The following is a 20810-nucleotide window of genomic DNA, read 5'->3' as shown; positions in this document are numbered from 1 at the left end:
CTCATCACCCATCCTTGGAGCAGTGTCCCCTTCCATGGCAGGGGACAGCTCAGGTGTGGGTTCTCTGATGTCTAATTAGGACCGAGCTTGTGTTGCACACCCTGGATGAGAATGCTTATAGTACGGATCTTTCTTCTATCCTGAAAGCAATTTCCATGAAACTTGTAGGAACTTTGTGATTTTGGAGGCCTCCGTTCCTCTGTGAAATGGGGCAGAAAGGAGCCCTGGAGCTCTAAATAGCAGGTGAGGAGCTGGCAGATGGATGGAGCATACCCGTAACAGCCTGGTTTCCAATCCAAACTCGCTTGGCTTCAAACCTGGCTCTTGCTAGATCAGGTCTCTAGCAGAGTGCATTATGTCAGCGGGCAAGAGGGTGGGGAGGTGATGCCGGGTGCTGGATATAAAGCAGACACATCCTGGCCGGGGAGCTTGGCCTTTAACCCTGTCCTCAGGCCGAGGTGAATAGGTGCCTGCAGGCACTGTGTTCCAGGCAGGCAGGTGGGAGGGAAGGCTTAGCGATGCTGGGCTGGGCTCGGCGCCTGTCGCTGCTGTGGGCAAACCCTTGGCTGAGCGCAGGTGCTCCCGGTCGGCAGTGAGCGCGAGCAGCCGTTTCCCGCGTGGGCCTGCGGCCTTTGCTGCGCCTGCCGCTCCTGCAGCGACCGTGGCAGAAAGACAAACTGCTCGCGTTCCCACCTCTCCGTGGGTGTGCTCGGCACAGCAGAGCATTTAAAACAAACAAAAACCCGAGCGTAGGAGGGCAGGCACCTGCACGCTGCTCCTCTCCGGGCTGCAGCAGAAATGCCAAGAGCCCTCTTGGGCCTGTTTCCCCCTTTAAGACCCGACTGAGGGTGGATGCTGCCAGACTGGAGGGGGAAGGGGTGGATCTTGTCCCACATTCTCTCATTTCCCCTGCTACTCAGGACTACTGCAGATCTTGGCTCTTTAAGGCTGCAATAATCCTCGGGCTGGGATTAGTTTTGCACCTAATCACTGCAGAACAAATACGAAGTTTTATTTACAGAAGCAGAAGACAGATAGGGGGGAAAAAAGCCTCAAGCACAGCTGATCCCAAGATAATCGGGGCAGGAGGCGATTGCAGACCTCAGAGCCCCCCTTGCTCTTACATAAGTGACTGTGGCTGCCGTCACAGCGAAGCTGTGTCTCGGGGTGGCCTCCCTGGGCTGAGCTGCTGCAGCGGCGTGGGGCTCAGGCTTGGCAACCCCTTGTTTGATCCTTGACCCTTTTTAGCATATCAAACTTGGACTTGTCTGGAAATCCAGGCCTCCAATGGGGATTTCTGGCCCCGATTCATCCCCTTGCTTAGGCATGTGCCCCATGGGAAGCCTGTGGGAGCAGGCTGGGGGATGGGACTGCTGTGGGATGAGGATGCCGAGGGCTTCAGAGGATGGAGAGGGGAGGTGCTGCTGGGGATGGCCCCGAAGCCAGGCTGGTGCCCTGGGATTTGCGTTTGCACAGGGCTGGGGTGGCAGCTTTCCTGCCCAAGAGCGCAGCCCCTTTGAGATACCTGCTCCTGCTGCCCCTTTTCCACCTGCAAGAAGGAGCAGAGTCGCTGCTCTGGGGGTAGCAAGACATGTTTTTATTTTTCATCCATGCAAGCAAACAGCCCGGCAGTGGGCAAACTGGGGCGGTGGACAGAGGTAGAAAACAGTCAGTCTCTCCCCAGTCTGCCCTCTGCTCATTCAAAGCCCCCTTGGCTTTGCCTGCCCTGCCACGGAGGTATGGAGATGGCTGGTGGGTGCTGCTCCCTCCCTGTCCCACCCTTCTGGGATGCTCCCCTTGGGCAGCCTGGGATGGCTTGGTGCCTGCTGGCAGCAGGGCTGCCCCTTGACAGGGCCTGAGTTTCTCTTCCCACAATGCAGGCGTTGACAAATAAATAGGTATTTTTTGTTTTGGCTCTTGCATAGTGAAAAAAAGTCTAACCTGATTGGAAGGAGGAGTTCCTGGGCTGGTGAAACCCGTGGCCTCATCGGCCTGTGTGTGAACCCGCGGGTGCCCGTGTCCCTTGCACGAGGCATCGCTGCTGGGCTACCTGAGTGCTAGTACTTGCACATGGTGCGTGCTGCTGGCACGCGTGCTCTGCCCCACTGGGGGCTGCCTTACTTCAGTTCCATTTCTGAGCTGGATTTGAAGGCCCTCCTCCTGAATGAGGACAACTTGACACCTAAGATGATGATGGTGACCACGAAGATGAGTGCCAGGGCAAGCAGGACCCAGCCGCCTGCTGCGGCTTGACTTCTGGTCAGGGACATGCCCAGGAAGTTGGCTCGGTCAGAGCTGCCTTGCGCTTGGGTAGCTGGAAAAAAGTCAAAAGAGGGAGAGAGTTGCTGCTGGTGGCCCTGTGCCATGGTGCATTGGGTGAGCAGCCCTCCCTGCCCCTTTGTGGGGCTCTGTAAGGTCCCAGGATGTCTTGCCCCTTTTGGACACTCAGCTCCCCATGAAATCAAGGGGAACCATTCAAATATGCTGTGGTTTTGGGGTGAGGAAGGGGCACTGGGCCAGGTAGAGCCACCAGCTCAACATCTCCTTTGTGCCCCCATCCTGACCCCAGCAAGGTCTAAGCTCTGACCCGGCCTTGGTCCGGCCAAGCCCCACGTACCTGCATAAGGGGTCCAGTCATACTCGGCCCAGCCCAGGGTGTCCCCGTTCTTCTCATTCTCCTCGGCCAGCCAGGTCATGAGTGGCTCGAAGTAGCTCAGCAGGGCATCAGCAGACATGTTGGGCTGCCCGGTGATGAGCTCCATAGCTTCAGGCCATGGCTTGCTGAAACCCAGCTTCAGGGCCTCCCTGGGATAGGAGAAATTGGCTCCAGTGGGTTCCTCGGGGACCCTGGGTTGCTCTTTGCAGCCAGCCCTTGCCTTTTCTCCAGGGCTTGGCTCTCCTGCTGCTGGGGACCCCTGGGTGCAGTCTGTGCCCCTCGGTGCCCATGGGGTTGTAAAGGTGCGGAGCAGGGGGAAAGGAGGCTGCACATGTGCTGGGGACTTTAGCATGGATAAAGCCACCCCCCCGCTCCCCTGTGTGTCTGGCTTGATGTAGATCAGTTTATGGGTGAAAGGGTTAATTTTGCACGGGCTTTTCTTGGGGGAAGGAAGTTGCTTTCCCTAAGGAACAGGTGGAGGAGGAGGAGGGGGGGAGCCTTCCTCCTGCCAGGGCCCCAGCTACCATCTAGCGGCTGCTTTTGCAATCACAGCCACCGCGCCCAGCCCGGGTTCCCCCCCCCGCCCGGACTCCAGGGCCCCTGGGTAGGGTGGGCTGCCGTGCCGCAGCCCTGGGGAGCCTGTGAGTCCCCTGCTCTTGCCAGCGTGGCTAAGGCCTGGCTGCCTTAAGGTATTTAGGCGCGTGAAGGTGTTGGCTCTCCCCTGCCCTGCACACCTACCCCAGGAGGCTCCCGGCGGCGGTGGACTGGTAGATGTCACACGTGTGCAGGGGGCCCGTGTGCCCGGCTGCTTGGCAGAGCGCCTGGTGGAACTGGAACTGGATCACGAAGCTGACAAAGTACCTGGAGGGGCCAGAGGGGGATGAAGAACAAAACCCTGGTGTCAGGCTGGGGATGTTTCTCCCAGCGTCCGGCTGCTGTTACTGGATGTGCAGGGGGGACACGACCCCCTTGTCCCCAAATTGCACCCTCCCATCCCTGAGGAGCATCACTGGCCTTGGAGCTCTGTCTGGTGTCAATATGGTGAGGTCTCTCCTGATCCTATTTCTCCCTTTAGCATGTGCTTTATACGTGGAGGGATGAGCTGATTCTCCTTGGACAGGGAGAAAGAACCCTTAATCCACCCCCCCTTCCCCTCTTGACCCTTTGTCTGGATCCCCTGAGCTGTCTAGCACATCCAGGATGGACAGTTTTCTTTCGGATGTGAAACAAGCCACCATCAGTGGGGTCTGAATCGGGGATCCTGCTTCCGCAGAGGATAGCGCATCCAAGGCACCCCCTCCCTGTCCCACTGGCTCACCTGATGTATGGGACATTGGCAGGGATGTGGAACTTGGCCCCGGGGTCAAAATCATCTTCAGACCTAGGCACTGGTGGGCACAAGCCTTGATACTTCAGCCTGGGCCAGAAAGTGAGAGTTAGTTCAGTGTAAGGAGTGGGGGGCTCATGGGGGAAAGCAGGGAGTGGAGAGGCATCACTGCAGGGTCTGGGTGGTGGGAGCAAAGTGGAAGTGAGCCAGAAGAGGACAAAGGCAGGGTGTGACGGTAGGGCAAGGGGGTTATGTATCCCATCATGTCCCATTTTGGCCAACTGAGTTGCAGGGGGAAATTACCCAGTGGGGCTATGGTCAAGGCCCCTGCACCAAAGAGGGGGGTCCAAGTTCGAGCTCCCTGAGTGCACCTGAGGTTCCACCACTGCTGGTTGTACTCATCCTCCGTGATCCGTCCATCAAACACCTTCCAGCGCCACTGGTCAATGAGATAGCCAAAGGGCAGGAAGGCGATCTTGTCCAGGGCAACGCTCATCAGGTAGTTAATGTCGCTTTCTGCCCGGGATGGGAAGAGGTTAGCAAGGCAGTGCTGCCTCCTGCCCCTCTGCAGTGTACATATCCTCACCTGTGTCCTGTCCCCTCCATGCATGCAAAGCCACCATGCATGTCCCTGACCCCCTCCACCCTGTCCAGCCCATCCTGACCCTCTTGCAGTCTCTCCATTTCTGGCTCCTCCCAGGAAACCTTCATCTGCAGTGCGATGCTCTCCTGCCAGCTCACCTTGACTGTCTGTGACTTCGTCCAGCAGATTGATGCTGTGCAAGTGTTTCGGGGTGGAGACGGACAAGGCCATGACATCCCCGACAGCCTCGTGGAAGCCGGGGTTGGCCCCATCCCGGAATGAGATGGGCTGGTCCATGTATTGCAGGAAGTACTGGACGTGGCCCATCTCATGGTGCACTGTGATTAGGTCGTCCATGTTCACCACTGTGCACTGCTTGATCCTGGACCAGGAGACGTGGGAGGGGGAGAGAAGGGAGAGCAGTGCTGAAGTGAAAATGTCTAGGAATGATCGCACCCGTCTGTGCTATTTTTCCCTTTGGCATCCCTTCCCACGTGCCCATGCCCGGGGTCTCATGCCAGACTGGGCTGATCCTGCTCAGTGGAGTTGCTCTCTGCCTTCCCTGCCACCCCTGACCTTTCCTTTCCCCAGTTCATCGGCTTTTCCATCCCCTGGGACAGGGCAGCCCTTGCTTGCCCTCCCTCTGCCATGTGGGCTCCCGCCAGCACTGCCAGCATCCTGGGTACCAGCAGCAACACCAGAGCGGGGCTGCCACAGCTACTGGGCGAGGGACACCATGCAGGTATCAGGCCATGTCTCTGCCAAGACGCCGCTATCCCCTCCCAGCACCGTGGCTGCCAGGGGCTTCTGTCGCTCCCCACAGGCACCTGAAGTCTTTGCGGTTGTAGAAGTCCCAGGCCGAGGCGTGACACACCACCTCCCGCCCGTCCGTTGGCTTCTCAATCATTGACTTGTCCCAGAACTCCTGCGGCATCGGTATGAGGCCCAGGGATGTAAAGAAGCGGTCCGACTCTTCAAACATCCTCCTGGGCGTCCAGCCCTGCGGAGAGAGACGACAAAGGACAAGGTGAGGGGCAACGGGGACTCCCGGGGGTGCTGAGGGAAGGAGTGGGGGACGGTCTTTATTCCTTTGGGCATGGGGAGACCTTTGGGGGGCAGCTAAAGCTGGATCCAGCCCTTAGCATATTCAGGGGTGAGGAGGAATGAGACATGGAGGTTTTCTGCAGCATTGGAGCTAGACACTATCCTTCAAAGGCACAGGGTAGACCCACAGACAAGGGCCATCTAGCTAGAAAGAGCTAGTTAAGTGGACTAGGAGCAAAGAGGCAGGAGAGAAAAATTGCTATGAGGTTTTCAGAGATTATCTGACGGAATGGAGGGCAGGGGGTCTCCCTGGTGCGATGGAGGGAGGTGTGCCCCCATCAGTGGTGCTTTCCAGGTCAGAAAGCAGCAGGTAACATGAGCAGTCACAAAGGCCAAGGGGTGCTTGGGCCCAGGGGGCTTCGCCAGAGCGGAGCAGAAAAGCACTAACCTGTTCTTTCATGGCTGGGGTGGCATCCACCTTGGTGGCCTCCGGATAGGGCATCACCAGGTCAAAAATGTTGGACCACGACTGGGCCCACATGTTGCCTAGGAAACGTGGGAGTGAGACAGGGAGAGGAAAGCAAAGGCAAGTAATTACTGCTGACTCCTGCGTGAGCTGGGCCACCGTGGCTGCAATCTCTGCTGCCCGCACAAGGGCAAAGCAAGCAGGAGCCCAGCCACGCAGGGGAGGGCAAGTCATGCTGAGCGTGTTGCCTGTTCCCTGGGACGAACCAGCCCCTGCAGATCTGTTTCACAGGGCTTTGGCTCCTCAGCCAGAGATTGCCCCTTCCCCACCAGATGTGAGGTCCCCACTCAAACATGGTGTGAACTGAACAGCCTCGGTGGGAACGATGCATTGATTAGCGACACTAAGGCTATGGCACACTGCAAAGGGAGCACAAGTCACGCACTGGCCCAGAAATGGAGCTGCATTATTCCATGATCCAGTTTGGCCCCGGGGTGCAGGGAAATGTAATCTTGCATGCAGAAGAGGAGAGTACAAGGCTGGGCCTGGGGACTGGCCTCAACTCTTGGCATGACTTGAGCAGACTCTGGCTGGTGGGAGACAGCTCTTGCTCAAGGCTGGACCAGAAATGCACTGCTGGACTAGGCTCCAGCAAAGCCCTTACCTAGCAGGTGAGCAGGGATGGGACCCTTCAGGTTTACATGCTCTGGACCATACTTTTTGTAGAGGGCTCGGCGTACGTAGGCATGCAGGTTGAGATACAAGGGCTGCAGCTGCAGGTACAGTTTCTCCAGATCTTCCTCAAAGGTGGATGTCTCATACAGGGATCTCCAGAAGGCCCCATTGTCTGTATAGCCTGTGACAGGGCAAGAGCAGAAGCCATCAGACTCTGCCCTTCTCAGGCAAGAGGTCATCATACTTCTCAGACATCCCAGGCCCGTCCATGTCTGTGACCTCTCTCACATCAGTGGGACCTCCATGACCTGAAGATGTTGGCTCTAAGTTAGACCAACAGCACAATCCCCTGCTCACAGGGTGCTGAGGCCACGGTGGGTCTCTGAGGGAGTGGGACACTCACCATTGAGCACGGCTGCCTTGTTGCTCAGCACCACGTATCGCTTATATTTGTCCCTGATCAACTTCCCAGAAGCATCCCGCCAGCCCTTCCAGGCAAAGAGGAGCTCGTCATAGTCCCGTGAGGAAGCCAGGATGTCTGTGAGGTCTAAAAAGAGAGCAATGAAGCCACAGTGATACCGTTGCCTGGGCTAGCCTGATGCAATGATGCTAGCCCCAACATGCTGCTCAGGGGCCATAAGAGAGAGGGTGGAAAGGCCCTGCCATAGCCTTTTTCCATGCCCCTGTGAAGATCCCTCCTTTCTGGGCCTGCTGCAGAGGACTTGCCAGACATCCTGCTAGATCTTACCAGGATCCAGGGGGTGACATACATTGTTCTCCCTGCAGACCTTGGCTACGCTGTACGTGGTCTCCATATCTGAGAGGAGGGTGTTGTACTGAAAAGGAAATTGGATTATGTAAGCTGGTTATCCTTGTTTCTGCTCTTGGAGAATGCCACAGCCTGCGGGGATGTCTCCACATGTTTTCCTCTTGCCACTTCCACGCTGTTGTCCTAGGTCAAAAGGAGGTGAAGCTCTTGTCTTTCACAGGAGTCAGTATGGGAAGGGCCAGGGCCAGCATGCAATGTTCCATTGTCACCCAAACAGGCAGGTCCTGCTGCAGGCTGGGATACGCAACCTTTGGATAGAAAACCCTGGAGGCAAGGATCTTGGCTTTGTGTGGAAGGTACCAGATTATCACCTTGCACAACGGCAGGGGCAGCTGCCCATTGCCATTTCCTAGAAGTCTGGAGAAGCCCATGACTCTGGACAGGGTGGTGGCAAGGGACACCCTCTCCTGCTCTGTCCTGCAACTCACCTCCGTCAGCTCATCCTCAGGCAGGGCTGCCCTCTCGATGACACTCAGCTTCTTGAGGATGCGTGTGACACTTTGGTCCTGGAAGTCAGTGGAGTCGAACTGCCTGGCCCTCAAGCCATACTGAAGGGTGTGCTTAGACATGGCCAAGTTCTTCTCCAGCTGCAAGGGCAGGAGGGGACAGGAGAGGTTTTACCCGGAGGAGATCTTTCAGACACAGCCAATCACCAGAAACACCACCTGCCACAGATGACTGACAGCCTCCCAATGGGTACTCTGGTGGGTACCTCCTGGCATGACCGGGGCTTTCATGGAAAAGGCACCTTCTAGGTGTGAACATTTTGCTTTGGCAAGGGGCAGCATCTGCCTTGGTTTCCAGAGCTCATCCACAATGTGCCCTGGGGACTAGCTGCCTGTCTTTGCTGTTGTCTCTTCCCGCACAGCCCAAGGTCATTTCCGTACCATGATCTCCTTGTTATAGTCAGTGATGTTGGTGTTGTAGGTCCAGGATGCCTCGGTGTAAGCATTCCACACCTCCTCGGCTGTGCTGTTGTACTCGGACAAGAACTCTTTAGCTTGTTCTTCGTCTGCTATTTTATCTAGAGAAAGAAATAAATGGAAGAAGAGAGGGAAAGTCAAGGGAGCCCTTCTCTTTGCAAGAACATCACCTCGATGGAGAAGCTGTGGCTGAGCCTCTGCCAAAAGCGCAGGCTCCTTCGGAGGCTGCCACACTACCCTGGCATGGACTGAGGCCCTGCTCTGCTGCCTCTTTGCAGAAAAGTGCTAGGAAGAGCCAAGAGATGGGGGCAAGTGCACACTGCTGGGGTACCCTATTGGGACAGGAGATGGGATAACAGGACAAACTGCATGCCGTAGACTCCCCCCACCCGGGCAGAAAGGATGCAGCAGAAAACAGGTGACCTTTTACATCATGGCTGAGGGCATTACTTCAGCAGCAAGGCCACGGGTCCAGGCAATGCTATGTCACAGGGTTGGCTAATGGCACCCACTTCAAAGATGCAATGCCCTAGGAAGCAACACCCTGTAGGACTCCACATAGAGCTGGTGGCAAAACTGGTTATTTCTCTTTCCTGGCATGGAGACCTCACCCACCCACAGCAGAGACCTCCCTCAGCACTGGCCTGCCTGTGGGTTAGTGATGTCCCTTGAGAGACCTCTTCCTGCCTCTCCCCAGACCCAGGATGGAGCTGCAGCCTTACCAATGCCTTCAGGATAGCCTTCAGGGATAGGAGGACGCCAGTCAAAGTCAGGCCAGCCCAGCACCTCATTGGTCTTGTTGTTCTGCTCCTGAAGCCACTCGGTGACAGGGCTGAAGTACTCCAGGAGGGCCCCAGCATCCATCTTCTCTGTGCCAGTGAGGTTCAGCAGGATCTCCTGCCATGACTTGGAAGAGCCAGCTTGCAACACCTTGCTGCAGAGAAACAGAGCAGCAAGCGCCAGCATGAGGAAGGAGATGGACAGAAGAAAAGCAGTGCCTGTATTTTCACATCACAAGAGTTGAAGACTTCCTGAATGGGACATGAACCTGGGAACTGCCTCTAGAGCCCCTCCGGCTGTCCTGCATATAGGGACTGAGGACTTCCCATCACATACTCCTGCATCTGTTAACAATCCCGGGCTTTGACAGGAACTGAACATGCTTTAGTGACCTCTCATCCAGATGGGAGCTTGTGATGGGGATGACAGCAGAACCCACTCAGCCCATCACAGTGCTTCCACGTATTTTCATCCACCCACCTGAAAAGTTATTTTTCCAGCCATCTGTATAGCCACTTTTTCCTTCCTCCTTTCCTCCCACCCATGGTGATTCTCCCAACCTTCCTCTGTCCCCACCTGAGTTCTGTTCCAGCCTCTTTGGACATGTAGATGTCACAGGTGTGCAGGGGACCAGTGTGGTTGGCTGCCTGGCACAGCGCCTTGTGAAACTGGAACTGGAGGATGAAGCTCACAAAGTACCTGCCGAGGAAGCCCTGAAGGTGAGCCCAAGGAAAAAGGGCAGCTGATGCATCCCGCGGCGTGGAGGAAGGCACCCGGCTGCACACTTCTGCTCCCTGCCATTTGCGAATGGTCTCTAAGCCCTGAGCAAAAGCAATGCGTCCCACTCCCTGCCCGCAGAGCTGGGATCTCCCCCTCCCCACCCCAGGCCTCCGTCCCCCTGCCAGCACCTCCTCTACCTGATGTAGGGGGTGTTCCCAGGGATGTGGTACTTCGCACCGGGGTCAAAGTTGGTTTCGTTCCTCAAAACTGGAGAGCAGATGCCTTGGTACTTGGTTCTGTAAAACAACAGAGATCAAGAGCATGAGCTGGAAAGGAGGCAGATGAACCAAAGCAGGGAGCAGGAAGGGAAGGCACAGTGCTGAAGAAATCTGCACAATTAGATGTGCTTCTCTTTCCTTCCATCCATCCAGCCACAAAGCAATTTCTCCAGCCGTATTAGTAGCCAATTTTTCCTTCCTTCCTTCCTTGCACACCACCAGCTTTCATGCACCCATCTGCCCTTGGGGATTGTCCTCTACCTCAGATACCACCAGTCATAGTTGTAACGGCTGGCGGGTGTGCGGCCATTGAACACGTTCCAGCGCCACTGGTCAATGAGGTAGCCGAAGGGCAGGAAAGCGATCTTCTCCAAGGCCATCTTCAGCAAGTAATTGATGCTGCTCTCTGTATGAAACAGAGTGGTGCTAAGGACGTTAGACTTTTTGTGAGCAAGAGGGTGAGCAGATCTGGATGATAAAGGGGTACAGCATTTCAACGTGTAATTTGGCCCCCTTGCAAAGGCTGCTGAGCTGGAGGCTTTTCTGGGTGCAGCTCCTGCTCAGGGCAATACGTGCCTCTTCACTGACGGGGACAATGGCAGTGACCGGCCCTGGGGTCTCCTTGCCTTCAGCCTGGCTCTCAGCTATGCTGCGGCCACGTGTTTGAGAGGGTCTCAGATGGATGTAACTCTAACGGTTCCCTCTTTGCACATTCGACCTGGGGACCTCAGGGTAAAGCGGATTTGGTCCCCAGAGCTGTGACACCACTGCAAAGGCTAGGATGGTTTGGACTCAACTGAGGTCAATCCTGGGGACAGCTAACAGTGTGGGGAGCACAGGGGAGGGTGGCATTTCCTTTCCCCTTCACCCTGAGGAAACCCAGTGAAGCAAAGTGGGAGAAGGCTCTGCTGGAGACCCAACTGAAGCTGTGCGGGTAGAGGGGTTGGCAGCACTGGGGTCTGCTGGCTGCCGTGGCAGCGGTGGGGCGGCTGGCAAGGACTGCCGTGGTCTGGTCCTGGTTAGCTGGGCAGTGATGCCTTGAGGCAGGGACCATCTGCTCCGCAGTGTTTGTACAGCATAAGCCCAATGGTCTTGGCTGCTGCAGTGGCCTCCCTGTCACAAAACGGATTTAATCACGGCACAGGCAGATCCTGGGACTGGCCCTCCTCTGCAAAGCAGCCGCCTGAGGCAGGAGTCTGCAAACGCTTGGCTTCCTCAGCTGCCGTCTGGTTTGACATGTTGCCTGAGAGGCTTCATCGGGAGGGGGAGGCTCTTGCCAAGCCAGGCAGTGCCCTGCAGTGATAAACCATCCTCTGCTCTGCTGCTGGCAGGCGGCGAGCAGAGTGTCACCTGCTCTGACTGTCCTCCCGAACAGCGCTAGCTGCGCACACGAGCTCTCAGGGCCACCTCCGCAGAGCTGTGCAGGGAGCTCCTGGGGTTGACATTTCTTGGTGAGGGAAGGGGAAATGTTGGAAAGGTCAAAGCCAATCAAGCACAAAGATGATGCTTTCAGGTTTGGGGCTCTGACAAGAGCACCAGGGAAAAGAACAGACAGGCTCTGGGAAGCCTTACTGCTGCGCTGAAGAGTGAAGAGGATGGTGCTAAGAAGGATGCTGTGCATGGAGCTGAGTACGGGGGAAAGGCGGGCATCAGCCGTGGGGCCTTGTCTGCTCCAAGCCATGCGGCTGGACTGCAGCCCACCCCGGCAGAGCCAAAACCTTTCCCTGAGCCATGGGCAGCGCCCGAGGCCTTCAGACCACCCGGGGCCACGGCCACACCTGTGTCCTCAGTGACACTGCTGAGGAGCCCAATTTTCTGGAGGTGGCTGGGGGTGGAGACGGACAGGGACATGACATCGCCGATGGCCTCGTGGAAGCCAGGGTTGGCCCCGCTGCGGAAGGAGACAGGCTGGTCCTTGTACTGCAGGTAGTATTGCACGTGGCCCATCTCGTGGTGCACCGTGAACAGCTGCTCCATGGTGACCGTGGTGCACTGCTTGATCCTGCCGGGTGCAAAAAAACATTGTCTAGGCTAGGCAAGGGCACTGGGCTGCCCACGTCCCCCCTCAAGCAGTGCGATGCCCCTGCCGAGAGCACTGAGACCTTTCCCCAGAGGGCCACAGGGCTGGCTGCATGGCCAGGCTGGTGGTACCCCAAACAGTGAGCAGGGAGGATGGGGGGTGGGAGGCTTATCCTGTACCCCGGGACTCTACATGTCCCTACACACCTGAAGTCTTTGCGGTTGTAGAAATCCCAGGCTGAGGCATGACACACCACCTCCCGCCCATCCGTCGGCTTCTCCAGCATGGACTTCTCCCAGAACTCGGGGGGCATCTCCAGCAGCCCCAAGGAGGTGAAGAACTCCTCTGAGACCCGGAACATGTGGGTGGCATTCCAGCCCTGGTGGGCAGAGCCCAGCAGGCAATGGGTTACAGCGACGAAGAGGCTGCCAGCACCCTGGGCATCTCCTCTGATGCTCTCCCAGCACTAGCCAGCACCACGGGAATGAGCCAGCTCCATCCAAGAGCTGGATAAGCAGATGGAAGGGGCTGGAGTCCTGCCCCTCTTGCCCTGATTGAGGGTCCTGGCCCCCAGAAATGGGGTGAGCATCCCTGAGAAGCACCCAGCAGTGGTGCTGGGTGGCCAGCATGGGCAGCAGATCTGATGCTGAAGGAATTCTTGGACCTCTGTGTGTGTGTGTGTGTGTGTGTGTGTGTGTATGATGGTGTGGATGCAACCCACACCTCTAAGGACCAGCATTGGTCCTACAGCAAACTGCCCTTCCTTTTTCCCCATCAGCTTCTTCTGTGATCATTGCTGGAGGAGGAATGAGGCTATTTCTGTGTCCCTTCCCCTTCTAGACACCATTTTTCTGCTGTCTCCTGTGCACGCATGGGAAACTGCTCCCATGGGGCCAGGGAGCAACATTACAAGCAAGCCCTGACCAACCTCCCTCTGGCTTTTGTTCCCACCAGTGCTAGCAGCAGGGGTCCCCTCAGCCTGTCACCTGCTCCACCATGGTGCTCGTGACATCGATGTTGGGCTTCTCCGGGTAGGGGATCATCATGTCATAGATGTTGTTCCACTGCTGAGCCCACATGTTGCCTGGGAAGAGAAAACAACCAGAGCAGAAGGAGTAAGCGGGCTGGCAGCTCCGAGGAAGCTCCTTGAGCCCATGTGCTGACCCGAGCTGCCCCTTAGGTGGAAGATGTGGCACCCATCTCTGAGCCTGCGGTGGGCCAGGAGGAAGAGACATACAGGCTTCCCACAAGAAGCGATAACTGGGAAGCCCTTGTCCCACCACGGCCTTGGGTGCACCATGGGGCTGGGTGTGTGTGTGGGGGGGGTTCTCTCCTCTTACCCAGGAGGTGAGCAGGGATGGGACCCTTCAGGTTGATGTATTTTGAGCCATAGTAGTCGTAGAGCTTCCTCCGAACGAAGGCATGCAGGTTGAGGTAGAGTGGCTCCAGCTGGTTGTAGAGCTCTTCCAGGTCATCCTCAAAGGTAGGCGAGTCGTACCAGGAGCGCCAGTACTCGCCTGTGTCCTTGTATCCTGCCGGGGGAGCAGCCATGACCCGCAGGCTCTAGCCTCCAGCGGCTGAGTGACTCCCCGGTGCTCCTGCCCCAGAAGCATCGGAGCTGGGACGGGGCTGTGAGCTCCCCCCGCCTCCCCCAGCCCCTCTCGCACCATCCATCTGGTAGGCCTCGTTGCTCAGCTTCACGAACTCCTCGTACTTGGCCCGCAGCGGGTTGCCTGCCGCGTTGTGCCAGCCCTCCCAGGCGTAGAGCAGCTTCTTGTAGCTGCGGGAGCTGGCCATGATATCCGAGATGTCTGGGACAGAGGCAGGAAAAGTGGAAAGTTAGAGATCCTGGTGGGAAAGAGTGGCAGGAGGGTGGCAAACCCCACAGCTGCTCTTCAGAGATGCCAGCATGCCTCCAGACCCAAATGCCCCGGGACAATCACTGAACGTGGACCTGGCCCCGTCTCTCACTGCTGTCCCACTCCAGGTGGGGATCTGGAGACCTAGATGAACTCAGGGTCCCCAGCAGAGCTGGAAGGTGCTCAGCACTTTGCAGGACCACACGTGGTGCCTGGGGGGCTCTGCCTGCACGGCGGGGGCCAGCCCGGGGGGACAGGGACCATACCTGGCTCCAGCTCCCAGCAGGTACTGTTGTCCTGGCACACCTTGGCCGTGGAGTAGATTCTGTCCATGTCGCTCAGGATGGTGTTGTACTGGGGGGGGAGGGAAAAGAAGCTGTTGGGGGGGCGAAGGAGATGAAACTGGGGTTTCTCGGAGCACACAGGGTGCCAGACACAGGGTCAGCTGCGCTCTGTCCCCGCACGAGAGGAGAAGTATAGCACAGTTCACAGCGGATTTATAAGGACTTCCCAACTCAGGAGCGTGTGCGTGTCCGGAGGGATGCGGAGGAGGTTCTGTGTGTGCGTGTAGCACACTTTTTGGTGAGATGAGCTGGTGCCTGCCTGTAGTTTTTTCCACACTTTGCGCTGTGGAAGCAGTGAAACTCTTTGGGACAGATAACCCTCTCCAAAGGCACTTGCTGAAAACCCCCTCAAAGTCCACGCCAGTGTATGAGGAGTCCCGGAGCGCAGCTATTTATAACGCTCTTTGTCAGAAGGGCTACAGCCAAGACTGTTTATCTAAGGAGGCCAAAAAAATGCGGGAGGAGGAGGGGATTTACTTCTGTGAACTTCAAGAACAGCAAACAATAGCAACAGGAGATTTCCTGGACCCTGCCTGGGGCGCCCATTCCCAGGGAAGGAAATTCCTCCCCTCTGAGCTTGGAGCGGGCCGGAGGCGAGCGGCACGGGGGCAGCGGGTGACGGCTGCCAGCGGGAGCGGTCCTTTACGGCTGCTTTGCCAGCCTTTGCCGAAATGTGCTGGTCTGCAGGGAGGAGATCTGATGCTTTTGGTTAGCTTGGAGAGGGGAGGGACAGGTTTCCTGGAAGGAACTGGGGCTGACGCTGCTCCACAGAGCATTATATCACCGTGGGCCAAAGCCAAGTGTGCACTGCAACGGGGAAGTGTCCCCACGAGCCACCAAAGATGTGGAAAGAGGGGGATTTCACTAAGCACCTCGCCATGTGGCTGGGTACCTAGAGGTGCTCGGCCCGCCGGGCATGGGAGGGTGCTAAGACGGTGTGGGCTGGGGTCTAGAAGAGCAGCCTGGAGCTTTTTTGGAAACTGAGGCTTCGGGTGGGGTGAATCGGATCAAAAGCGGCGCCCGAAATGCGCCGGGCTCTGGGGAGGACGCTGAGCACAGCACCGCGGTCAGGGAGCTGTGCCACGCGACGCTTCTGCAAGGCAACTGCCTGGGAACTGTTTTCGTATATAGAAATCTAAATCACGTTGCATATATGTAAGTGACCCTTAAAATCCAGGGCAGTGGTGGGGGAGACTCAAGCCTTCCTGGCTGGGCTCTTGCTGATGTTCTCAGCTCCGAGCTATATCAGCTCACAGGGGAGGCTCAGGAACTAGTGCCCCCGGCCCTCCCCAGCCTGTGCCCACCAGGGAGACCAATACCTGGGCCAAAAGCCCCTTTCCAAAGTGGGCGGTGGTTTTTTGGCTGCCCGGAGAGGCCACGAAGGGAGGGGACAGGGCAGCTTCTCCCCCCCTCCCAGGCTGCGCTCAGCAGTGTTTCGGGGCGCCTGCCCTTTGCTCCCCCTTGGGCCACCAAAGCAGCCCTCCTTTCTGCTGGGGCCCTCGAACGCGGCCCAAGGAGCCCACGCTTCCGCAGCTCGCAGAAGATGGGGGCGTTCGCGAGCCAGCTGGCCCCCGGCCACGGGTGCAGCCTGGCTCGGCTCCAAGGAATGCCCAAGGCCGCTCAGTGTAAGCAGGAAATCTCCGTCTCTCGCTCGCAGGTGGCTCAGGAGCTGATGTTACAGGCACAGAGGGACACCCTGAGGCCCAGCATCCCCATAGATGTGGGATCCCAGCTCCTGTCCCCTTCCCATCGCTGTGTCCCTAGTGTGGGCGCACGGTCACTGACCAGGAAGAACGTCCTAACTGCAACAGAGGAGCACTGAGCCAGAGGAGAGGCCTGAAGACCTTGAGAAAGAAGCCTTCAGCGAGGATCCCAAGCACCCCGGTGATGCTCAGATGCCTGAAGCCTGGGGCTTCCTCCGATCCCCCTGCTGTGCCCCCGCACCAGCAGTGCGGCACCTACCTGCTCTCTCTTATCCAAGTCCAGGTTGGAGGTCCCCAGCGTCTGGATGGAGCCGATGATCTTCTTCAGCTCCGAGTTACTGAAGTTGCTCCAGATGCTGCCGTAGAGCTCCTTGGCTTTCTTCCCCCAGGCCTCGGTGAAGTTCTGCTCTGCCAGGGAAGCCTCCACCTGCGAGGTGAGAGGGACGCGGCATTTGGGGAGGATGGGGAGACGGAGCGGCAGCAGACCTGGCCACCGTGCCGGGGTGGCCCAGGGGACCTGCCGTGCCTCCCACTGGGGCCCCAGAGCGCAGGGAGCAGCAACCGCAGCCTTGCGCGTGCCTTATCCCCTCCATGCCACTGCAGATGCTGGCCACGGGGCAGAAGGAAGGGGTTGATGACAGCCAGATTTAAATCCACGGGGGCTATTTTGGAGGCAGGAGGCTGCTAACAGGGGTGCTTACAGGTACCACACCAGCCTGGCGTGGACCCTGCCCCCGGCAGTGAGGTGGCCGGGCTCAGACACGAGCTGACACGGTGCCATCACCAGCTTTTCTGAGCAAGCCAGAGGGCTGAGGGACGCGAGGTGGTGGGCAGGGACACCCCGCTCCCTGACACTTATGCAAAGAGACATCCGTTTCCAGCCAACGTGGCCATGTCTGCAGGCCCTGCACGCCTGGGGCCACCCAGTGAGTGGCCAAGCACGTGGGGACGTGTTATTTAAAGCTGTTTGGAGGCAGTGCTGGGAGGTCTTGCCCCAGCTGGGATGCTGGGATGTGGATGCTGCAGGTTTCTCTGCTGGCAAAAGAGCTGAGACACACAGCTATAGGATACTATGGGCTGGCAGACCAGAGCGTGTATGCTTTCTGCATGCCTGGCAGTTCAACGGGTGAGATTTGCACCTTCCCCGCAGCCCTGGAGGTGCTGGAGGCGTGGGGCCACCGGCCCGCGGGCTGGAGCAGCACCAGAAGCACTTAAGGGAGCGTCATCCGCCTCGTCCGCCTCGCTGGCCATCGGGAAGCTCTGCCCACGCATCGCAGGCAGGATGTCTGGGATGCCGTCGGCCAGCTCCAGCCACTGGGGACCCGAGCAGCTTGGTGGAGCGGGAAGCCTCCAGCCTCGCGGAGGCTACAGCTCCTTTCTATACCTCCTTTTCTGTATCTCCTTTTCTGTATCTATCTCCTTTCCATATCTACATTTTTTCTCCCTATGGCTGCAGCTGGATCTCCACAGCTGGGTTCAGGTTTGGGCAGGACAAACCTGAGATGTCTCACGTCACCCAACGGGGAGAACTGAGGAGCCACAGGCACCGCAGGGAGGTGGCGGGGAGATCCCGCCGCAGCGGGCAGGGTGCAACCTGGGAGTGCTGCGGCGCGATGCAGAGAGCTGCCGGGCTCCTCCATACGTACGCTATAGTCTATAGTCTCCGTCTACAGTGCCCTGGCCGTGTCTTGACCATCAGGATGCTGAGCCATCACGGTTATGTCAGCGCGTTACCATTTAGCCGGATCGCACCCGGTCCGTGCCGTATCAGCACCCTATTTTGGGTTCACCTTGCAGCGCAGGACCCTGGCACCCGCTCGCCCCAGGAGCCCAGCCCGGGACGCAGCTCCCGAACGCAGCCCCGGCTTCGGGGGCTCTGGCTGCCCCCGGGCACGGCCGTGCCGCCGCTGCCTTCCCAGGGCCGCGGGAGCCGCAGGGAGCAGCCCCGGCCTCCCGCGCCACGGGGGGTTATTTAGCCAGCTGGAGTCCCGGCCGGCAGCCGTGATGTCGGGCCCGTGCGCGTCCCGGACGGGAGCGTCTCGGCTCACAGGCGCGAGCTGTGTTTAGCGATTGGCCGGGAAAAGCCGCTCTCCTGAGCGGGTCCTGGCCCAGGCTGGGGAAAGGGAGGGATGAAACCACAACAAAGTGCCTGTTCATTGTGGCTGCCATCGCGGCGTGATTTATGGAGCTCATTAGCTGTTATTCATGGCTTTGTAAGCCAGCCTCCAGCAAGCCCGGTTTGTTTTATTTTAATTTTTGCTTTCCCTTGGGCAGCAGCAGGGAGGGAGGGGTGGTACAGGCAAACGGGGCCGCACGCTGCCCCGGGGACTTACCCACACAGCCCGCGGGACACCGTGGCATCGGGATGCCCTGGACCCCGCTGAGGGCAGAGCCAGGTGCCCCTGCGCCCACCCGCTCTGCCAGGGCCGGGAGATCCCCCATCGGGGGCACACCACCTCCCCTGGACCTCCACGACCACCTGCAGCACGGTGAGGTGCCGGCCCCGGGGTCCCAGGGGACACGTGGCTGCCCGCAGCCCCCCCGTCCGGGAGCAGGAGTGATGCTCCATGGATCCTGGGATGGACCCGAGCTGGTGGGAGCCACCTCGCTAAACGCGGAGGTCCGCGGCGGAGATCCCGCACCCCGTTGCAGGGCCGTCAGCTGCAGCAAGCAGAGTCCAGCTGCGTTTCGTCTTCTCCTTAAAGAGCCGCCTGCGTTCGGTCAGGCAAATCGTGCCCTAAACCCTAGTGACAGCTCCGGTGGAGCGAGCCAGAGCCGACCGCTCTGATGGAGATGCCCACGCTGCCCACAGCCCACGTGGGGCGGGACGGACCCGCGGCCCTGGGCATGGGGACGCCGGGGACAGGCCGGTCCCAGGCCCTTTGCTCCCGCAGCCGAGGGCTCGGCAGGATGGGACCCGGGCCCAGGCAGCGCTTGACTTTCCCCGAGACGTGCGCAAAACATCTGCTGAGGATGCAGCTTTCCGAAGGAGCTCAAAGGTCCCCCGGCCCCACCTTTCCTTGCACGTCTCGAGCGCCCGCAGCCCCCGTGTCTCCCGGCTCTGCCCTGCCTGACAGCAAATTGCTCGGTGCTAATAAAAAGCCGAAGACAAGAAACACAAACGTGGGCCGACCGCCCCTGCCTGCCAAAGTCCAGCCTGCCCCATCTCCGCTGCACCAGTGACTCACTGGTCTCCGGACTCGACCTGGCGAAAGGGAGGATTCAGCAGCCACGAGATTTGCCCCAGGGGCTGCTTTGCCCTGCCAGGATGCCCCAAAAAAGCCACGAGACACCAACAAGTCCTCTTGATCTTCCCATCTGTCCCCAAAATCCAGCTCTCCAGGCCTGGGAGCCGCTGGGAGGGAGCAGGGCTGGCCCAAGACGTCCCGAAAGCCTTGATGTCGCAGGGACTACCTGGTTTTGTTTTTCCAGCATTTATTAAGACCGGGAAGGGTCCAAGCTGAGTTCTGGGAATGGCCCATAAGAAAATCAGGGCACAGTGCTTTCGCGGCGCCCTGCCTCCGCTCCCACGCTGCTCCGCCGTCCCCGTCCCCACCGCAACAGCTGCACATGCATCGCTGGGCGCCGGCCCAGACGTCGCGTCAGCGCTCCGAAAAAGCCCGAAGGGGCACGGTGGCACGCTTGGGCAGCGGGCCGAGCCGGCGGCAAGGGCACCCGCTCCCCCGCGGCGGGTCGGTCCCGCAGGAACGCTGCTTTCCTTCCCGCGGCGGGGCGCGACGTGGCCCCCGGCCCACCGGGACACCCCGGGACCAGCTCTGCTCCGCGTCCCGAAACGCGCTGAGATGAGCACAGGGGCTGTCGGGGCGCTGCTCGTGCATGCACAGCGCCGTGCACCGCTATCCATAGGGGCTGCACGTATGGCTCCAATCCCTGCACGGTGCCTATAGCGCTGCGTCCTCGCACGACAGGGTCCTCCAGGACATGCTGGGCTGCCGGTGCCCTCCCCGCTCTGCCCAAATCCCCCCCGTGCAGCCGCCGCGAGCCCCCCGTCCCCGCCACGGCGGCGGCACCCACCTGCAGAGCCGCCTTCTCCGTCGTCAGGTCCGTGTAGTAATCCCAGCTGGCCGAGACGCTGGCGAAGAGGACGGTCTCGGCGGTGCTGTTGTAGGCGCTGGCGAAGAGCGCGGCCCCGGCCTCGGTGGGCTCGTGCTCGGGGGGCAGCAGGTCGGGGCTCAGGGCGGCGGCGAGGCCGAGCCACGGCAGCAGGAGCCGCAGCGCCGGGGGCATCGCGGCGAGCGCCGGGACGGGGCTTTGCAGAGCTCCCCGCCGTCGCGCCGGGCTGAGAGAGCTTCGCTGAGCTGCCGGCTGCTTATAAGCTCGCCGCCGGCGCGGAAACCCTGCCCACCGAGCCGGCCTCCCCTGGCTGCCCGGACGGAGCGGTTTCGCTCGCCCTTCGGCAAGGAGCGCGGCGCGAGCGCTGCCGCGGGGGGCAAAGTCCCCTTCGCGCCTGGCCGCACCGGGAGGGTCCGGAAACCGGCAGGGAAGGGGAGGGAAAGGAGGGAAGAAGGGGAAGGGAGGAAGGGCGAGGGGAAGGAAGGAGCGAGGCTGGGAGCTGGCAGCGCCCGGGAGGGCTGGGGGCGAG

General features: G+C 59.2%; 1 protein-coding gene across 1 annotated transcript; it reads right to left on the bottom strand.

Moving 5' to 3' along the window:
* Positions 1 to 1574: 1574 nt before the first annotated feature.
* Positions 1575 to 20470, bottom strand: ACE (angiotensin I converting enzyme). Its single transcript, XM_026099463.2, has 25 exons — positions 20243 to 20470; positions 16467 to 16634; positions 14427 to 14514; positions 13969 to 14112; positions 13642 to 13833; positions 13288 to 13385; positions 12508 to 12680; positions 12060 to 12283; positions 10543 to 10687; positions 10201 to 10299; positions 9860 to 9982; positions 9226 to 9437; positions 8468 to 8604; positions 8009 to 8167; positions 7500 to 7587; positions 7155 to 7298; positions 6741 to 6932; positions 6059 to 6156; positions 5394 to 5566; positions 4725 to 4948; positions 4355 to 4499; positions 3975 to 4073; positions 3395 to 3517; positions 2618 to 2805; positions 1575 to 2314 (listed from the first exon to the last, which is right to left on the bottom strand). The coding sequence occupies exons 1-25, from the start codon at positions 20453 to 20455 to the stop codon at positions 2118 to 2120; spliced, it is 3846 nt and encodes a 1281-aa protein (XP_025955248.2). The 5' UTR covers positions 20456 to 20470; the 3' UTR covers positions 1575 to 2117.
* Positions 20471 to 20810: the final 340 nt, after the last annotated feature.

This window comes from Dromaius novaehollandiae, chromosome 22 (assembly GCF_036370855.1).
Source record: "Dromaius novaehollandiae isolate bDroNov1 chromosome 22, bDroNov1.hap1, whole genome shotgun sequence".
Classification (NCBI taxonomy): domain Eukaryota; kingdom Metazoa; phylum Chordata; class Aves; order Casuariiformes; family Dromaiidae; genus Dromaius; species Dromaius novaehollandiae.
The sequence above is the reverse complement of the archived record's forward strand: the minus strand, read 5'-3'. Positions and strand labels throughout refer to the sequence as shown.